The sequence below is a fragment of the Trichechus manatus genome, unplaced genomic scaffold, assembly GCF_000243295.1.
Source record: "Trichechus manatus latirostris isolate Lorelei unplaced genomic scaffold, TriManLat1.0 scaffold00038, whole genome shotgun sequence".
Taxonomy (NCBI): Eukaryota; Metazoa; Chordata; class Mammalia; order Sirenia; family Trichechidae; genus Trichechus; species Trichechus manatus.
The window spans coordinates 7,593,806-7,612,878 of record NW_004443974.1 but is presented as its reverse complement, the minus strand read 5'-3'; the positions used below and the strand labels follow the sequence as shown (position 1 = coordinate 7,612,878).

The following is a 19,073-nucleotide window of genomic DNA, read 5'->3' as shown; positions in this document are numbered from 1 at the left end:
CTACTCTGCTATCTTGGCCCTGCCTCCCCTAGTTTTATGGTGAGATGTGAAAAAACCCTAGTGTTATTTGTATTTCTTCCCATGTGAGTTGTTTACTTCTTCACCTCATTTACCTATTTTAGTCTTGCTAGTCTTAAAGCTTAAATAAATGTTATATATATTATTTGTCATAGTTGATGCAAATTCCTACCCTAGTTTATTCTTTAAATTTTCTGGTGTAGAAATTTTGTACTTTTATATAATTTAGTTGGTCGAGTTTTTCCAATGTCTTCTACTGCTTTAAATCTTACATCTCCAATTTGAGTGAGAACTTTCTGTTTCTGCCTAGTGCTTCCAATTTAATTTTTAACATTTAACTTAAAAAATCCATTTGAAGCTTATTTGAATAATTAGGAATGCTGTCCAGTTTTTTTTCTCCTAATACCATTTATTCAGTTCTTCTTTTCACCTTTGTTTTATGGTGCTTGACCTATCACATACGATAGGCTCTTGGATTTAACTTTCTTGGATGTAACATTGGCAGTCTATATAATTTTTCTTGTTGTGTAGCAATATGTAATTTTGTTAAGGTGAGGCCAGTGTGTTGGACTGAGCAACTTGGCTAATTGATCTGTTCAGCTAAAAGCCTGGCATCTCCAACTCATTATGTGACTCTTGTTTTCTTGTTCCTTGATCGCATAAAGTGGTTACAAAGCGTGTTTCTTTGTGATGTAAGGCTCCAGTTGGAAAACTGGTCGTGGAAGTTGAGCAAGAAAGATATTTAGACAGAGATTTTTTTTTTTTTATCTAGGAAAAAAAAGCTTTATTATTGATTTTAGTGCTGTATTTATATAATGATTGAGGGTTTCAAAGGATTGCCTACTTTTTCAGTTTGCTTCTTTTTATAGGGAACAATGTTACTGCGGTGTTAATTTGCTAGTTTCCAAACTAATAAGATTTTAAATTGTGATTTTCAAACAAAAACAAAACAAAAAGGCAGGACTGATGAAGGATTACCAGTATTTTATTTTTCAGTAAGACTTTAAAACAAAATATTTACCATATACCAGCACATAATTTCATGTAAGTAAAGACACTGTAAACCAACCTTCATATTGAATACTTTTGGTATTATGGAAAACTCACCAGGTTATTTATTTTGCTGTGTACTGGTATAAATACCTTCATAGTATTTGTAAATTTAGAAATATTTAAATATTTTTTGATGTGTGCCTCATGAAGGATCTATTAAATTCTTATGAAATTCATTCTGTTTCTGGGCTGGCATGTTATTTTAATTACTGCTATTTTTTGTTTTAATATTTTGTTTTAGCATAGTGGTACTGCCAGTCCATCCTGGTAGAATATTTTTTGATAGTCATTGATTTTTTTTTTCCCAAATGAACTTTCAAATTACTTTTATTAAGTTTTAAGTAGGTAAGTCAATCCTGAGGGATTTTGTTTGAGAATGTAATAAATCTGTAAATTAACTTGGAAAGTTGATTTTTTTGCAGTATATATTTTACCCACCTTGGAATTTGGAATGTCTGCCACTAATCTATTTTAAAAATAAAACCTTGTACCAAAGGTTTGAATGCCAAATAGTAAACAGTATTCTAATGTAATGCATATTTTCCTGTAGTGTTTAAACTTAACTTTGTATTTTATATTATTACTGTATTATGAAATTTATTTTTCAAGGTGAAAAACTCTCTAGCAGTTTGAGTCTCATAAGTCACTATCATACATTTCTAGAGATTCTCTTGAAGCTAGGAAGTGTCTATTTCTTGCAGATGATGTGTGATATAGATGGCCTTTTTTGAAGTGGTATTCAGAACGCATGGGTGCACCTTAAAGATAGCATATGTGTAATGCTGAGTGTGACCTGGGTGAACCTTGACCAAAACATGAATGAGGAATCTTTAATTTTCTGATGTGGAGTTCAGCAGAGCTTTGATTTTCCATTTCTGAGCAATTTTTTATTGTTTCAGTTTTAACTATTTCACAGTTGTTTGACAATGCTGTGAGTAGACCTATGTTTATATGTAATCCGTTTTGGGTAACATTTCTTTTGTTGACTTAATAATTTTTCCTTCTGACAGAGATCCATTCGATCTTTTGCCAATGATGATCGCCATGTTATGGTGAAGCATTCAACAATTTACCCATCTCCGGAGGAACTTGAAGCTGTTCAGAATATGGTGTCTACAGTTGAATGTGCTCTTAAACATGTCTCAGATTGGCTGGATGAAACAAATAAAGGCACAAAAACAGAGGGTGAGACAGAAGTGAAGAAAGATGAGGCCGTAGAAAACTATTCCAAGTGAGTGTGACCTGACCTTTGTAATGTTTTACTGTCACGTACAGAAAAGCTTGTGGATCCTGGATTAAGTTTGATAATGTATTCTTTGGGTTTTCTCACATACATGACTATAATCAGGAAGTAAATGTTATGTGGATTCTTTCTGAGATAATTTGAAAGGAAAGCAAGAAAGGGATAATGAATAGAGCCAGAAAAAGAAGATCAACTTGTTTAGGATCCCTTTTGGGAGTACACCAGGCCCTTTAAAATCTTCATGTTTGAAGATTATGGTATGTCATCTTTTTCCTATGTTGATTTAGTCTCCTAAATTTTGAAATAAATAGTAGTGTGTTTGACCTAGCTGTTTTAAAAATTTAGTGTAGAAGAAAGAGTGCAGGAAAATGCATTTTAATGGGTTTTTCTTTTTCTTTTTTTATCGTACTTTAAATGAAGATTTACAAAACAAATAATTTCTCGTTAAACAGTTAGTACACATATTGTTTTATGACATTGGTTAACAACCGCACGACATGTCAACACTCTCCCTTCTCAACCTTGGGTTCCCTGTTACCAGCTTTCCTGACCCTCCTGCCTTCTACTCCTTGTCCCTGGGCTGTTGTGCTCCTTTAGTCTCGTTTTGTTTTATGTGGCTGTCTAATCTTTTGCTGAAGGGTGAACCTCAGGAGTGACTTCATTACTGAGGTAAAAGGGTGCCCGGGGGCCATACTCTCAGAGTTTCTCCAATCTCTGTCAGGCCAATAAGTTTGGTCTTTTTTTGTGAGTTAGAAGTTTGTTCTATATTTTTCTCCAGCTCTGTCCAGGACCCTCTGTTGTGATCCCTGTCAAAGCAGTCAGTGGTGGTAGCTGGGCACCATCTAGTTGTACTGAACTCAGTCTGGTGGAGGACCTGGTAGTTGTGGTCCGTTAGTCCTTTGGACTAAATCTTTCCCTTGTATCTTTTTTTCTTCATTCTCCCTTGCTCCTGAAGGGGTGAGACCAGTGGAGTATCTTACGTGGCTGCTCACAGGCTTTTAAGACCCCAGATGCTACTCACCAAGGTACAATGTGGAACACATTCTTTATAAACTGTGTTATGCCAGTTGAGCTAGATATTCCCTGAGACCATGGTCCCCACAGCCCTCTGCTCAGCAATTTGGTCCCTTAGGGAGTTTAAATGTGTCTATGGAGCTTCCATGACCTTTCCTTGTACAAGTTGTGCTGGCTTCCCCAGTATTGTATACCGTCTTACCCTTCACCAAAGTTACCACTTATCTATTGTCTATTTAGTATTTCCCCTGACCCCTCCCATCCCTTGTAACCATTAAAGATTGTTTCTTTTTGTGTGTAAACCTTTTCATGAGTTTTTACAGTAGTGGTCTCATACAATATTTGTCCTTTTGTGATTGACTTATATCACTCAGCATAATGACCCCCAGTTTCATCCAGGTTACGAGATGCTTCGCAGAGTCATCATTGTTCTTTATCGTTGTATAATACTCCTTTGTGTGTATGTACCGTAGTTTGTTTATCCATTCATCTGTTGGTGGGCATCTAGGTTGTTTCCATCTTTTTGCTGTTGTGAGCAATGCTGCAGTGAACATGGTGTGCATATGTCTATTCGTTTGACGGCTCTTATTTCTCTAGGATGTATTCCTAGGAGTGGATTGCTGGATCATATGGTATTTCTATTTCTAGATTTCTAAGGAAGTGTCATCTCATTTTCCAAAATGGTTGTATCATTTTGCATTCCTACTAATGGTTATTTTTGAAGGGCGAAAGCGTAATAAACCTGGACAAGGAGTCAGGATGCTAGGATGTTATGCCCGTTATTGCTTCTGACTGTGCTTTTGGGCAAATCATTTACCTCACTTGTTCTTGAGTGTTTTCACAAGGAAATGGTCATTGAATGTTAACACTGAAGCTTGAAATTTCCCAGATGCACCTCCTGTTGTTTACCTGGCCTGTAATATTCTTCCTTTGCGTCTTTTGTTGAATTCTTGTTCATTTTTTAAGGGTCAACTCAGGAGTCATCTTCCGTCTATATCCCATTCACACTCTCAGTGCCTGTTTGTTGGCCTCCATATCTACCCTGTCCCTTTTACCCCATGCTGTACTGTCTCCGCTGCAATATTACTTATTCCCTCCGCCCCATCTGTCTCCCACAATTCTTCTCATACTCTAGTGAGCCCCTCTGTAGTGGTTTCATCATATCCTTTGCATACAGATACATGTACAGTGTGCTCGTTATTTTCTGTAGAGTGAGTTTTTTATTTTGTTATTTAATTTCTTATTTATTCCTGATGCTTAACACAAACTTGGCACAAATACTGTGTGCTTAAAAATATATATTTTTAATTTCCAAGTTCTGGTCAGTTAAAAACTCTGTTTCTAAGATTATTTTTGCATGAAAATACTATACCTGTGGTGAGATTTTACTGAGTGATTTATTCTTTGTAAATAAGCAAGTAATTTTCAAACTGACTTAGGTAAAGTTTCTTGTGTTTGGAGAGATTATGTTTGTGATGGGAAGGAAGTAGACATTGAAGACAGCCAGACCTCCAAATTCCAGTCTATCACTTACTAGTTTTATGACCTTAGACAACTACTTAATTACCTTCCATGTGCTTTCATAGCATATGTGTCTCTGGTTGTAGGACTTAATCACACTATATTTTTCTTCTCTGTATCCCCTATAAAGTCAGAAGCTCTATAATGGTAAGGACTGTGTCTACCTTGTTGATTCCTAGTATCTAGCACAGTGCCTGGCATATAATAAAAGCTTATTGTATATTTGTGGAGTAAATGAAGTCCCAATGGGAGGAAACCAGAACCTTCAACAATTATAGTATTCTAAAGGCTAAGTAGGCCCGGTGACACAGTGGTTAAGCTCTTGGCTGTTAACCTAAAGGTCACCGGTTCGATCCAGCAGCAGCTCCATAGGAGAAAAGACCTGGAGATCTGCTCTTGTAAAGATTACAGCCTGGAAAACCCTATAGGACAGTTCTGTTCTGTCCTATAGGGTTACCATGAGTCAGAATCGACTTTGCAGCACATGACGATGGTTCTAAAGGTTGAAATAGTAGTAGTGATTAGTGTGAGATGTAGTTGAAGGGGGAATGAAGCTTTCTATGCCATGCCAAGCTTAAAGTTACTGTTTTGGGCAGTGTCACTATGATTGGGATAAATGTATAACTTAATTTGAAAGATGACACTCATTTGACTGTACTGTATCAATAGGTTTCAGCACATTACTTCAGCTACAATTTGTAAACGAGGAGAGAGATTACAGCTTCCCCCCACCCCCCCAAGTTATCCAATTCTAAATCAGTGTGATAAAGTAGATAAAGAATAGTGGGAAAATATTGATAAATCAGTTTACTTCAGTGAAACATACTGTAACCTTTTCATCTTCAGATCTGTCATCAGGGTCATTTATCTGCTGAAGAAGATAATTCCTTGGTTTTGTTAAGTTTTAACAGCAAATTTATACATTGTACGTAGTCGAATTCTTGTCAGTTTGAAGGCTCTTGACAGTAATTTACTTCTTCTCAAATATGTATGATGGTTTAAAAAATTACACTGGCAAATTTGGGGCCCATGTCAGTTAGTAATAGTATCCAGTAACCTGGCTCTATACACCCAAGTTCCTGTGCAGGTTAAATAGTCATGCACTCTATATTTAGATTGCACTTGGGTGTATGTTCATGCCTTTCTAATAAATCTTTCTTCTAATATTGTTTCTTCTCAAGGCTGGCAGACTTTTGGAAGGCTTCCCTTAGACTTTTGCTTAACTGGATGAAGTCACTGTGCTTTAAAGGTTTTTAAAAGATAATGTGCTCCACACTTTTGCTTGGATTTTTAAATATAGCTGTATGTGGGGATGTCTTGATTGTCTATGTAAAATCTTGCCATTTTGTGGAATAGGCCCAGGTTGAGCACTTGTCTATGTTTCTTCCCATATGGTAAATAAAACTCAGGAGCGCAGACTGATTCTGCTCTTATTTTGTATAAAAAAGGCAGGCACGTCTTCCAAAAACAAAGTAATGTATTGAGCTTCTGATGCATTACTAAGCATTACAGAGGGTACAAAGATAAATGAAGGATAGCTTATATTTGTTGAGCACCTTCTCTTGCCAGGTATTGTTAGGCAACTTTTACCTGTGTTCTCTTATTTTACCTATTAACGTATTTTAAAGACAACAAATAGACTCAAAAGTCAAATAAATTACACAAGTTTCCACAGTTTGTATTATTAGGAATATTAGGACTCTGTTCTTATTTTAGGAGTCCTTGAGTGGCACAAATGTTTAAACACTTGGCTACTAACTGAGAGGTTGGTGGTTTGAATTCACCTAGAGGCGCCTCAGAAGAACGGTCTGGTGATCTACCTCCAAAAGATCACAGCCGTTGAAAACTCTGTGGTGCACCGTTCTGTTCTGAAACACGAGGTAGCCATGAGTTGGAATTGACTTGGTGTCAGCTGGTTGGTTGTTGGTTAGTTCTTAATTTTAAGTAATTCCCTATATTTGAGTCACTTGTTTTATAATACCTTCTTTTTTCAAAATGACAGGCACGTGGTGGTAGCTAATAATAGCTAAAATTTATTGAGTCCCCAGGTACTATACTAGTTTCTCACATTATCTTACAACAAACATACTAGCTTCTATTATTCTGATCTTCCTCCCTTCGATTGTACTTATGAAATTTCTACAGTTCCAAATTTACTTATGAACCAAGAGTGACTCAGAATTGTTAACAAACTTTAACATGCTTAAGGTCACTGAACTTTTAGTGTATAGTGGAGCCAGGATTCACACTCAGGTATGTATGACTCCAGATGCAGTTTTTTTTTAGCATCTATGCTTTAATTTCCCATGAATAAAACGTGAAAATAAATAACAGGGAGAGATTATATAATGGTTCTGGGGATCAAAAAAAGCTTTATGAAAAAGGTAGCATTTGGAATAGGCTTAGTGGATGGGGGAGGGTTTTGACCAAAAGTGAAAGTAGAAGGAAAAATGAACCTCAGCAGAGATCTAGGTGTGAGAAAATATAAAGACTATTTTAAAGGAATGATAGCTAATATTTATGGCACTATTAATATATGCCAGACTCTGGGCTCAGTTCTTTACATAATCTTACATTAAATGATAATTAGTACCACTCTGTGAGGAAGGCATTCTTCTTCTTGTTAGCTACCGTTGATTTGGTTCTGACTCATAGTGACCCTGTATACAACAGAACGAAACACTGCCCAGTCCTGTGCCGTCCACAATTGTTGCTATGTTTGAACCCAGTGTTTCAGCCACTGTGTCAGTTCATCTCATTGAGGGTGTTCCTCTTTTTCACTGACTCTCTACTTTTACCAAGCATGATGTCCTTCTCCAGGGACTGGTCCCTCCTGGTAACATGTTCAAAGTACGTGAGACGAAGTCTCACCATCCTCACTTCTAAGGACCATTCTAGCTGTACTTCTTCCAAGACAGATTTGTTCATCCTGGCAATCCATGGTATGTTCAGTATTCTTTACCAACCAATAATTCAGAGGCATCAATTCTTTTTGGTTTTCTTTATTCATTGTCCAGCTTTCATATGCATATTAGTTGATTGAAAATACCATGGCTTGGGTCAGGTGTACCTTAGTCCTCAAAGTGACATGTTTGCTTTCTAACACTTTAAAGAGGTCCTTTGCAGCAGATTTGCGCAATACATCGTTTGGTTTCTTGACTGCTGCTTCCGTGAGCGCTGATTGTGGATCCAAGTAAAATGAAATGCTTGACAACTTCAACCTTTTCTCCGTTTATCATGATGTTGCTTAGTCGTCTAGTTGTGAGGATTTTTGTTTTATGTTGAGGCATAATCCATATTGAAGGCTGTAGTCTTTGATCTTCATCAGTAAGTACTTCAAGTCTTCACTTTCAGCAAGCAGGGTTGTGTCATCTGCATAACTCAGGTTGTTAATGATTCTTCCTCCAATTGTGATGCCACATTCTTCTTCATATAGTCCAGCTTCTTGGATTATTTGCTGAGCATACAGATTGAATAAGTATGGTGAAAGGATACAGCCCTGACGCATACCTTTCCTGATTTTAAACCACGTAGTATTTCCTTGTTCTGTTCAAACAGCTGCCTCTTGGTCTGTGTACAGGTTCTGCATGAGCACAATTCAGTGTTCTGGAATTCGCATTCTTCCCAGTGTTATCCATAATTTGTTATGATCCACACATTTGAATGCCTTTGCATAGTCAGTAAAACTCAGGTAAACATCCTTCTGGTATTCTCTGCTTTCAGCCAAGATCCATCTGACAATCAGCAATGATAGCGCTCATTCCACATCCTATTCTGAATCTCCCTTGAATTTCTGGCAGTTCTTGTCCATGTACTGCTGCAACCATTTTTGAATTATCTTTAGCACAATTTTTCTTGTGTGTGATATTAATTATGTTTGATAATTTCTGCTTTCTGTTGGATCACCTTTCTTTGGAATGGGCACAGATATGGATCTCTTCCAGTCGGTTGGCCAGGTAGCTGTCTTCCATATTTCTTGGCATAGATGAGCGAGCACTTCCAGCATTGCATCTGCTTGTTGAAACATCGCAGTTAGTAGTCTGTCAGTTCCTGGAGTCTTGTTTTTTACTGGTGCCTTCTGTGCAGCTTGGATTTTTTTCCTTCAGTACCATTGCTGCTTCATCATATGCTACCTCCTGAAATGGTTAAATGTCTACCAGCTCTTTTTGATACAGTGACTCTGTGTATTCCTTCCATCTGCTTTTGATGCTTCCTGCATTGTTCAGTATTTTCCCCACAGAGTCCTTCATTATTGCAACTCAAGGCTTGAACTTTTTCGTCAGTTCTTTCAGCTTGAGTAATACCAAGCATGTTCTTCCGTTTTGGTTTTCTAACTCCAGGTCTTTGCACATTTCGTTGTAGTACTTTGCTTTGTCTTCTAGAGCCGCCCTTTGAAGTCTTCCATTCAGGCCTTTCACTTCATCATCTCTCCCATTCACTTTAGCTACTCTGTGTTGTAGAACCAGTTTCAGAGCCTGTTCTGACATCCTTTTTGGCCTTTTCTTTCTTATCTTTTTAATGACCTTTCGCTTTCTTCACGTATGATGTTCTTGATGTCATTCCACAATTTATCTGGTCTTCACTCATTAGTGTTCAGTGAGTCAACTCTGTTCTTGAAGTGATCTGTAAATTCAGGTGAAATATACTTAAGTTCATAGTTTGGCTCTCATGGGCTTGTTTGAATTTTCCTCAGCTTCAACTTGAACTTGCAAATGAGTAATTGATGGTCTGTTCTTCAGTCAGCCCTTGGCGTTGTTCTGAGTGATGTTGAACTTCTCCATCATCTCCTTTCACAGATGTAGTTGATTTTATTTCTTCCTGTTCCATCCGGCAAGGTCTATGTGTATAGTTGCTGTTCATGTTGTTGAAAAAAGGTATTTCCAATTTGTAAGTTGTTGGTCTTGCAGAATTCTATTATGTGATCTCCTTCGTTGTTTCTATCACCAAGGCCATGTTTTCCAACTATTGCTCCATTTTCTTTGTTTCCAAGTTTCACATTCCAATCACTAGTAATTATCAATGCATCTTGATTGCATGTTTGATCAGCTTCAGCCTGCAGAAGTTGATAAAAAAAATCTCCAATTTCTTCATCTTTGACATAGGTAATTGGCGTGTAAATTTGAATAATAGTTTTATTAATTGGTCTTCCTTATAGGTGTATGTATAGTATCCTATCACTGACAGCGTTGTATTTCAGCATAGATCTTGAAATATTATTTTTTCAATAAATGTGATGTCGTTTGTCTTTAATTTGTCATTCCTGGCATAGTAGATCATTTAATTGTCTGATTCAAAATGGCCAATACCAGTTCAGTTCAGCTCATTAATGCCTAGGATATCGATGTTCAAGCATTCCATTTCATTGTTGACAACTTTCAGTTTTCCTTGTTCATACTTCATGCATTCCACATTCCGATTTTTAATGAATGTTTGCAGCTGTTATAATTTTGAGTCTTGTTCTATAAATGAGGAAATAAGCTCAAAGAAGTCACATGAATTTGTAATTTGTCCAGAGTCACACAGTAAGTGACAGAGCTAGAATTTGAATCCGGGCAGTTTATTCTGAATTGCCTCCCGGTATACTGTATGTCTTAAGGAGCCCTGGTGATGCAATGGTTAAGTGCTCGGTTGCTAACTGAAAAGTCAGCAGTTTGAACCCACCCAGCTGCTCCTTGGGAGAAAAGACCTGGCAATCTGGTCTTGTAAAGATTATAGCCTAGGAACCCTATGGAGGCAGTTCTACTCTGTCATATAGGGTCAGTATGAGTTGGAATCGACTTGACGGCACACAATAACATACTTTGTGTCTTAAGTGTCCGGTGGGAAACCAAGGGAAATGATAGACTAAGGACTGACATCTGAGCAGGACCTTTGAAAGATTATTCTGATTGCTGTAGGAGCTACAGCTGCTGACCAAAAAGTTGGCAGTTCGAATTCACCAGGTGCTCCTTGGAAACCCTATGGGTCAGTTCTACTCTGTCCTATAGGGTTGCTATGAGTCTGAATCAACTTGATGGCAATGAGTTTGGTTTTGGTTTTTGGTGTGCTATGTTTTGAATGAGTACTAAATTTACTTAAAGTTTCTACTTGTGATTAAGGGAAATGAACCAATAAGAAACTTTATAATTAAAACTAAGGATAGGTTGTTAACAATGTGTGTGTGGTGCACCATTCATGGCTTGATGTTCTTTGAGTGTTTGTTCCTTTAGCTACTACTGGATTTGGAATGCATATACTGGCAGGTTATTTTTAGTCTGTTTGTTCCTTCCTCCCTCAGCTTTTATTTTTACCACATTATTCTGCTTTCCACATAAGCTTTTGTGGATTCCTAGAATGATACAGCCATTTTACAGTTGTGGATACTGAGCCAGCAAGTGCCATGAGGAGTAGAATCCAGGTCTTTCAGATTTCCACTCTGATGCTCTTTCTCAGTATACCACGGCATTCATGTTTTTCACAAATTCTTTATCTTACTATTAAATAACAAGAGGAGGAAGTTTAGGAGAAACAATTTGAAAAATGTTTAAGGTGATACAGTATTTTTGGGTTTTCTTAAGTAGTAAAGAATTAAAACATCTGTAGTCTGAAATGTGCTCCCTATTGATTTCCTTGGGGAAGATAGATACTTTATGAGCCTTTAATCTTAGACTTAAGTTTGTGGATTTTTGAATGTCTGGAGTTACATACTCCTGTATCAACTTATATGGATATCTAGGAAGCCACCTTTATGTATTTTAGGGTCTTTTTAAAAATCTAAGTAGTGACAATTAAGTTATAGTTTGGGAAATAGGTTGTAAAAGTAATCATTCAGACTTTTATTTTTAGGGATCAAGGTGGTCGGACATTGTGTGGTGTAATGAGGATTGGCCTGGTTGCAAAAGGCTTGCTGATTAAAGATGGTATGGATTTGGGGCTGGTTTTAATGTGCAAAGACAAACCCACAGAGACCCTGTTAAATACAGTCAAAGATAATCTTCCTATTCAGATTCAGGTGAGTACAGTTTAACTGCACCTTTAGGAGAATTTGTAAAAAGGTAAAATAGGGAGTGACGTTGATGAATTTCAATAATAAGAGATTGGTAATAGTAAAGGGTAGGTACAGACAAAAGGAATGCCACTATTTTGGGTCAGTGACTACCCCATGACATTCAAAGCAAATTGCTGGTGATGAATATTTGGGATCTGTATACCAAATTAAGATGGCTATTAAGGTACAGTCTTAAGCTTTTCAGATGTATCTGAGAGCTTTCATGTTTTTCTTTGAGTCTAAGTCTCATGGATTGGTTGGTATAATGCATAAAGGAATTGAAAGATTGAAAAGAGCCTGGACAGTTGGAGACTTTCATAGATGAAGAAAAGTTTCATAGATGATAACTTTTAAAATTGAAGACTCAGTTAATTTAACAGTGACCTCATCTGTTCTGTTAATTGAAAGTCACTATTAATTCATTGTTTCCAAACCTTTTTCACATTGTGATGCATTCAGAAAGTTTAAATGGTATGCTCCTGGAGGATGCACTCGAAGACTGCAGGCTCCTTAGCGTAGAAGGCAGTAGGTCTGAGATTCTGTTCACCTTAGGGCTAGCCCTGCCAGCCTGGCCCAAGGGCCGATTGCATCACTGGTTAGAAAGCTGTGATCATCTTTCAGTTTCAGATCTTTGTTAACTGAGGTATAACTGGATTACAGCTTTTTGATAATTTCATATTAGTTAGTCCTTATTCATGTCACACAAATAGATGTTAGCCCACAGGGTCCAAACTTTGAGTTGTTGAATGTTCCCTTTTCTTTTGTTGTTTTCTTTTAAAAAGACCGTTTTTTCCAAGTAATATGAATTCTTAATATGTTTTTATTAGCTTTGTTACTGGATCATTTTCTTTCATATTCACCAACTTACCATCAAAACCATCCCCCTGGTTTTTTTAATCTGTCATTCCTGACACTTAGAGTTGAGTTACTTGTTGACACATTGCCCTGTATTAATTTTTGAGGCCACTATTTTATTTTCACATTCTGCCTTAGATCTTAAGGAATGCTTTTCTAAGGGACCAGACATATTTGGCTTTTCCACTTTCAATTCTGATGGAAAAATGTGTTTTCTGGTCTTTTATAGGGCTAAATGTGTTTTGTTTTGCTTTGCTTTTAAATTTTTTTGTGATCATTTAGGGAGGGAAAGTGGTAGGCAATTTGTAGTACAGTGAAGCTTTAAGAAATGGAAAACACAGTAACAGAGTTCTGGCTAACTATACTTTTTTATTCAAATGTTAATAAAATTCCTTTTGTTTCAATTTTTTTGGTATTGTTTAAATTTAATCTATATTTCTGCTCTTAGTATAGTGAACACTGTTACTATGGAATCTGTAATAAGGTAATACTGAAAGGGTCCGACATATTCTAGGCATAACAGAATCACCTGCAGGGCTTTTCCAACCATTTCATCCCCCTTTCCATTTCCTATAGTGAGTCCTGTTTCATATGAGAACAGTCATATTTCTCAGTTGTGTTAGGGTGGAAAAGTTTGAGAACCAGTGCTATAATAAGTCAGAGTTCTCATTCTGAAAATCTGTCACATCTCTCCAGTATTGAAGATACAGGAGATTGGGCCAAGCTTTAGTTTGCATTAATAGAGCTTTCTCTGTGCAGATCACAACTGTGTGAACTCTGCATTGCTCATCTCCTTAGTGAGGGTCTTTATTTCTACACTTCACAGTTTTAAAATATTCTTGATGAGCTAGCAAGTATTCAGGAAGGATCCAAGAGAGAGTGCAGGTTATGCAAACCATCTCAAAGTTGAAGCACCTAGGGGTTTTTAGACTAGAGAAGACAAAAAAGAAGACATAAATGTCTTTAAGTCTTTGAAGGGCTGTCTTAGAGAAAGTAAAAGAGGCCCGAACTCTAAGACCAATGATAGAAATTATGAGACGTGCATTTCAATTTGGCACAACCAGTAGAGTTGTCCAGTAATGTAACTGGCTGCTTGGTGTGATGGTTAGATCCATTACTATAGGTATTTGGGTAAAAGTACATTTCCCTGTGAAATGGGAATGATAATTGTACACTCACCTCAGATTAAATTATATATGTGTACAGACGTAATATATACACACGTACACATAAGCACACACGTTATTATTGATAATATTTCAGGAAATCATTTAAAGTATGATTTCCACCTTCACACCCCCTACATTACCCTCAAGTTCTCTTTTTGTGGAAAACAAGTCTCTGATATCTATTATGAATTAAAGATCGTTTTCCTGAACACTTACCACAGCAGAACTTTCATTTATCTAATGCCTTAATTGATTAAGGGTGTGTACTATACCTTTTCTCCCCACATACTGTTTTCTAGGGTGATTTTAGAACTTCCATGAGCAAAGGAGGAGAGGGATGACCAAAAATAGAAATCGTTTATAATTAGTCTAGCCCCATATCTCATACAATACGCTTATTACTTTGTGTCTGTTCAGCTGTGGTGATCTGTGTGCATAGTTGAAAAATTAGTTTGACTCTTTCTACAGTGGACATCTTTAATGCTCTTAGAATGGCAAATAAATGTGAGCAGCTTTCTGCTGCTTCTCTCTAGTCTAGTAATTTTGATTCTTCATTCACTGTGTGGCTTTTCCCTTGCTTGGTTTCTTCTATTCAAAATTAGGATAATGGATTTTCTCTTTCCTGTATATTTTGGAGTGGTAAAGTGCTATTTTTATGTAAGTGGCTTTCGATTCCTTTAAGGCACACTGATGGGCAGAAACCTAGTAATAGTACCTCCATTTTGCCTGGCTACTTTATGTCAGGTAATAGAGACTAAATTTTACCACGAAGAAAGACCTTGTACAATTTATTATTCAGTTATATATTTAATGTATAATAATATGTTAAACATAATTTAATACATAACCATAATTGGTTGATTTTGTGGAAGGCCCTTAAATTATATGTTTATGCTAAACAGAAAATTATGCTGAAAGAAGCAATGTACTTAAAGTTTCCCTGTGGATGCCAGATGACTTGTCCCATAATGATTGAGCTCACTGGAATGATCTCTGATGGCTGTCTTCAGAGTAGGGAAGTTACTTATTTATATTTATTTTTCTGGTTAGTGACGGTGCAGAGATCCCTTTTCATTCATGCTTACTCGAGTCTCTTTAAAAATGTACATAATCTTGTATTCGTAAGTCCTTGGTAAGTAGGAGTTTCTGTTTAAGCTGTTCAGTCAGAAAAGCTGTTGTTTTAGAGAGCATTCCCAGCTATTTATTATTCTACAGTAGTACTGTAATAATCACAAGGACAATAATTTACCCTTTATCACATAAATGATGCTGTTGGCAATTTTACTTTCAAATATTAATAAAGAATGGGCTTACCTATTGTTTATGTGATTATACAGATAGATGGTTTACATTGTAGTTGCTTTCTGGGTGATGGAGGATGATGATTTGCTTCTGAGTTGAAAGGAAAGAAGTATTATCCCAAACAAAGAACTGGTTAAGGACTTTACCCCTTCTACATAGTAATACTAATAGTTAATAATGTTTGAGAACTAAGGGGCAAGCATTCATTTCTTGAGATTTTAATCTAATTAATTGAGTGTTTTTGAAATCTTGGTGACTTTCAGAAACTCACAGAAGAGAAATACCAAGTGGAGCAATGTGTAAATGAGGCATCTCTTATAATTCGGAATACAAAAGAACCCCCGCTAACTTTGAAGGTGATACTTACTTCCCCTCTAATTAGGGACGGATTGGAGAAAAAGGATGGAGGTACATGTATATATTTTTTTGTTTTGTTTGCTCATTTAATACTTGTCTTGAACGCTGTGTTAACTGTTCTTCATGGATTTAGGAAATAGCTATCTTTATTTGTTTTATGCCACCCATAATATTTTAAATGGCTCTGTTTCTACATAATCAGTGTATTTTACAATAATATATAAATTCAAAATATAAAATATGTTAATTCAAAAATGCTATGCTTTTCATGTTGGTCTTAACTCTTACTTTAATTTTCATACCATTTTGGTTTTCTATTTTACTTTGTCTAGTGTTGCATTAAGTTATTGATACCAGCCAACCTATGTAGTTTGGTTTAATGGTCAGATTTCATGATTTAGTGTGGTTCAAAACAGTATTGTTTTCAAATTTACTCAGTTGTTTTAAAATTACTCACTTGCACATTGCCCTTGAGTTCTGATAAGTATATAACCTTATAAGATTTCTACTTTATTTAGTTTTCCATGTGTAGATTTGTCTTATAGAGTAACAGATGTAAATTGGGAGATTGATTTTTTTTTTTTTAAGTAATATTTGTCTAGGAGGCTTTTGACCATGTTAACATTTTGAGTATGATATAGTTAGGAATCATGCTTTAAAATTTCTCTCTCTTGAAGTTAAAAAGAATTGCTGTATTGCAATGTCATTTTTATAAAAGGGGTTATCTATTTAGTTATTGTTAGTTTTGAGCAATAATGATGGAGCTGTGCTGGGCTTCTTTTTCTGATGTCTTTATCCTGTCAAGTTAACTTGTTTCTGCCTCTCAGTCCTGTCCCTGGAAACTTACCGTGTGGTATTTCTCCTGTGTCAGACCTTTGACCAACTGGCCACTCTCTGTCATGACAGTTTAGAGGCAGTTTGGCGCACCTGGGCCAGTGGGGACTCCCGGTTGCTATTTTTTCATCACTAGATTTCAGCAAGTCCCATTGCTCACTCCCCTACATGAAATACCAGTGCAGTAAGAAATATTGGTCAGTTTCTTAGTTTATTTCAAGTTGGTGATAAGGGTAGATAAATACATTTACCAGTGAAGTTAGAATTTAGAGTTTTGGCAGACATGAGTCATAGGATCGCTTAAAGAAAAAGTAATAGATTCCTTTAAAAAATGTTTTTTTGGCCAACTAAAATCAACTATACTATACCCAGCAGATACAAACCAGACATATTTATGAATCATATTTTAAAAATAAAAGTACATCCAATCTATAGTTGGGTTTATGCCTGTGCATTTTTTTGCTGTATGTAATATCTGTAGCACCTCTGAAGAACCCATCTTACATGGCTTAATTTCTTTAACAGCTTTACAGTTCACCATTAACTGTAGAACTATAAAATGATTTCTGCAGTGTCAAGATAAATGTTAATTCTGGTAAGCTGTGTTCTACTTGACCCTCTAGTGTAAAACCAACCATTTCTAAGTAATAATTATAGGTATTATTAAAAACTGTTTGCGTATAGGGAGATGAGAAAAAGACTAAAGTTGTTGCCAAAGACTAGGATAATTATACATTTGCTGGTAGCTGTAAGCATTCCTCCCATTACTTCTTTGAAAGCCCTAAGGGAACATCAGACTTCTTTTTTCCTGTAGTTTCGTGTGCTTACATGGGATTTTGTCATAGCTTTCAGTAATACCCTTAAGATTAGTCTGTTTCTTTTATAACTTTAATTTCTGTTCAGAGAAGCTGAAAACAGATTCTTTAGTGTATTCCATGCTTGCTAGAAAACTATTTATTGCAGAATGGAATTTGTAATAAAGTAGCAGAGTCATAGTCTCTGTTCAAGGTGTTTGGGTTCCTAAAGGATCCAGAGATCTTTTATGAGCTGAGTCTCACAAGCTGATGTTACTATTATCCTGTGGGACCAGGTAAGGTAGAAGAATCAGCTTGGCTCTACTGTCTGTCTGTTTGAATGGCAGAAAGATTTGCTTTGCAATTTATACGTTGTTCTTAACCTTGCAACCCTGTTGATATGCTGTCTTTCATAGTTTGCTCATTTTGTCTAACCTGGGCTTTGTCAAAGACAATTTTTTGTTCTGTGCTAGCAGTTTTGTATGTTCCTGGCCAACTTGGAGAATCCAGCATAATTGAGCATTTGAGACATGAGCTATACAATTCTGTAGGACTTCGTTTTCTCTGGACGGCTTCTCATTGCTTTAATGCACTTCTTTTCACTGCGTGAGATAAAAGCACGAGATTCATTTAGGTTCCAGGGATTTCTAGGACTGGAATATACTCTTTTTTTCAGTCTCACTCATTTTATTTCTCAAGGTTTAAAAACTAACCACTGGAACTTTTTTTTTTGGAGACCTTTTCCTATAGTATCTCGTTTCCTTCACCTTCCCCCAAACAAACAAATTATTCACAAACCATATGTACACTTCACGTCTTTTGCTTCCCTCTCTTCACTTGCTAAACATTTGGGCAAAATCTGTAAAAGGAGAAAAGCATGCTTAAGAGCAGGCAGAACCAGAGGACTGGGACAGGTTAGAGTATCAAACTTACTCACTCAGGGATGTCTCTGCAGAAGTGTATCTTGTACTAAATTTCAAATCACTCTAGGTTTTAAATTGCCAGAGTATGTAGTGAATCTCTTTGGTATTGTTTACTGTTTCACATGTAATGTTCCTCCTATACGGTCAATTTTCTTTCCTGACTGTAACACCTCAAGGTCCTGTAGAATAACTACTTCCCCATTACTACATCCTTCCTGCTAAAGAAGACGTAGGAGAAAAAGCACAGAGCTTGATGCCTGGCAGGCTTGTGTTTGATTCTTAACTCCAATAGTTACTATTTCTGTGCAATTTTAGACAGGCTTCTTTTTTGTAAAATGTGAATAATAAATAACCCAGAAAGTTATTTTGAGGTGAAATGAGAGAATTTATGTACTATGACTTGTAGAATACGTGGTACAAAGCAGTTGCTCAATAAATAGTGGTAGTTACTCAGCTCTCTGCAAAGATTCACAGAGCACACCCAACCTGTTCAAATTGCCATGAGTTAACAGTGAGAATGATGTGTGCATGACAGCTCTAAAGAAGTGAACCTGAAGACAGTTAAACTCTTAAAAATCATCGAAGTGTAGTGTTGGAACTGGTGTACAGCAGTTGCTGCAATGCTAATAATGAGCTGGTTTATTGTGTAGCTTATGATTCATTGAGGACAGTTATCTTTTCCACCCCTTTATTCCTAGCACCTAGCATACTGCCTAATACATGGTAGTCTATTAAAAACAAGGTGTGTTAGAAATCATCCAAAAAGAAGAAAGGGCCATAATAAAAACATTAACCTTACAACTGGAACAAGTAGAAAGAGAGCAGCAAAAGAAGCCTCCAGGCGTCAGAAGAAAGGAAATAATAAGAGTTAGAGCAGAATTAAATGAAATAGAGAATAGAAAAACAATTGAAAGAGTTAACAAGACCAAAAGCTGGTTCTTTGAAAAGATCAACAAAATTGAT

The 19,073-nt window shown here is 36.4% G+C and overlaps 1 protein-coding gene across 5 annotated transcripts in view; it reads left to right on the top strand.

Moving 5' to 3' along the window:
* The window catches only part of STRBP (spermatid perinuclear RNA binding protein), an 87,999-nt gene that overhangs the window by 19,452 nt on the left and 49,474 nt on the right, over window positions 1-19,073 (top strand). For all 5 annotated transcript variants that reach the window (XM_023730717.1, XM_023730718.1, XM_023730715.1 and 2 more), the window contains 3 exons: window positions 2,082-2,302; window positions 11,675-11,840; window positions 15,466-15,610. In XM_023730717.1, the coding sequence (XP_023586485.1) occupies window positions 2,082-2,302; window positions 11,675-11,840; window positions 15,466-15,610 (532 nt within the window). The remainder of the gene's footprint in view (window positions 1-2,081; window positions 2,303-11,674; window positions 11,841-15,465; window positions 15,611-19,073) is intronic.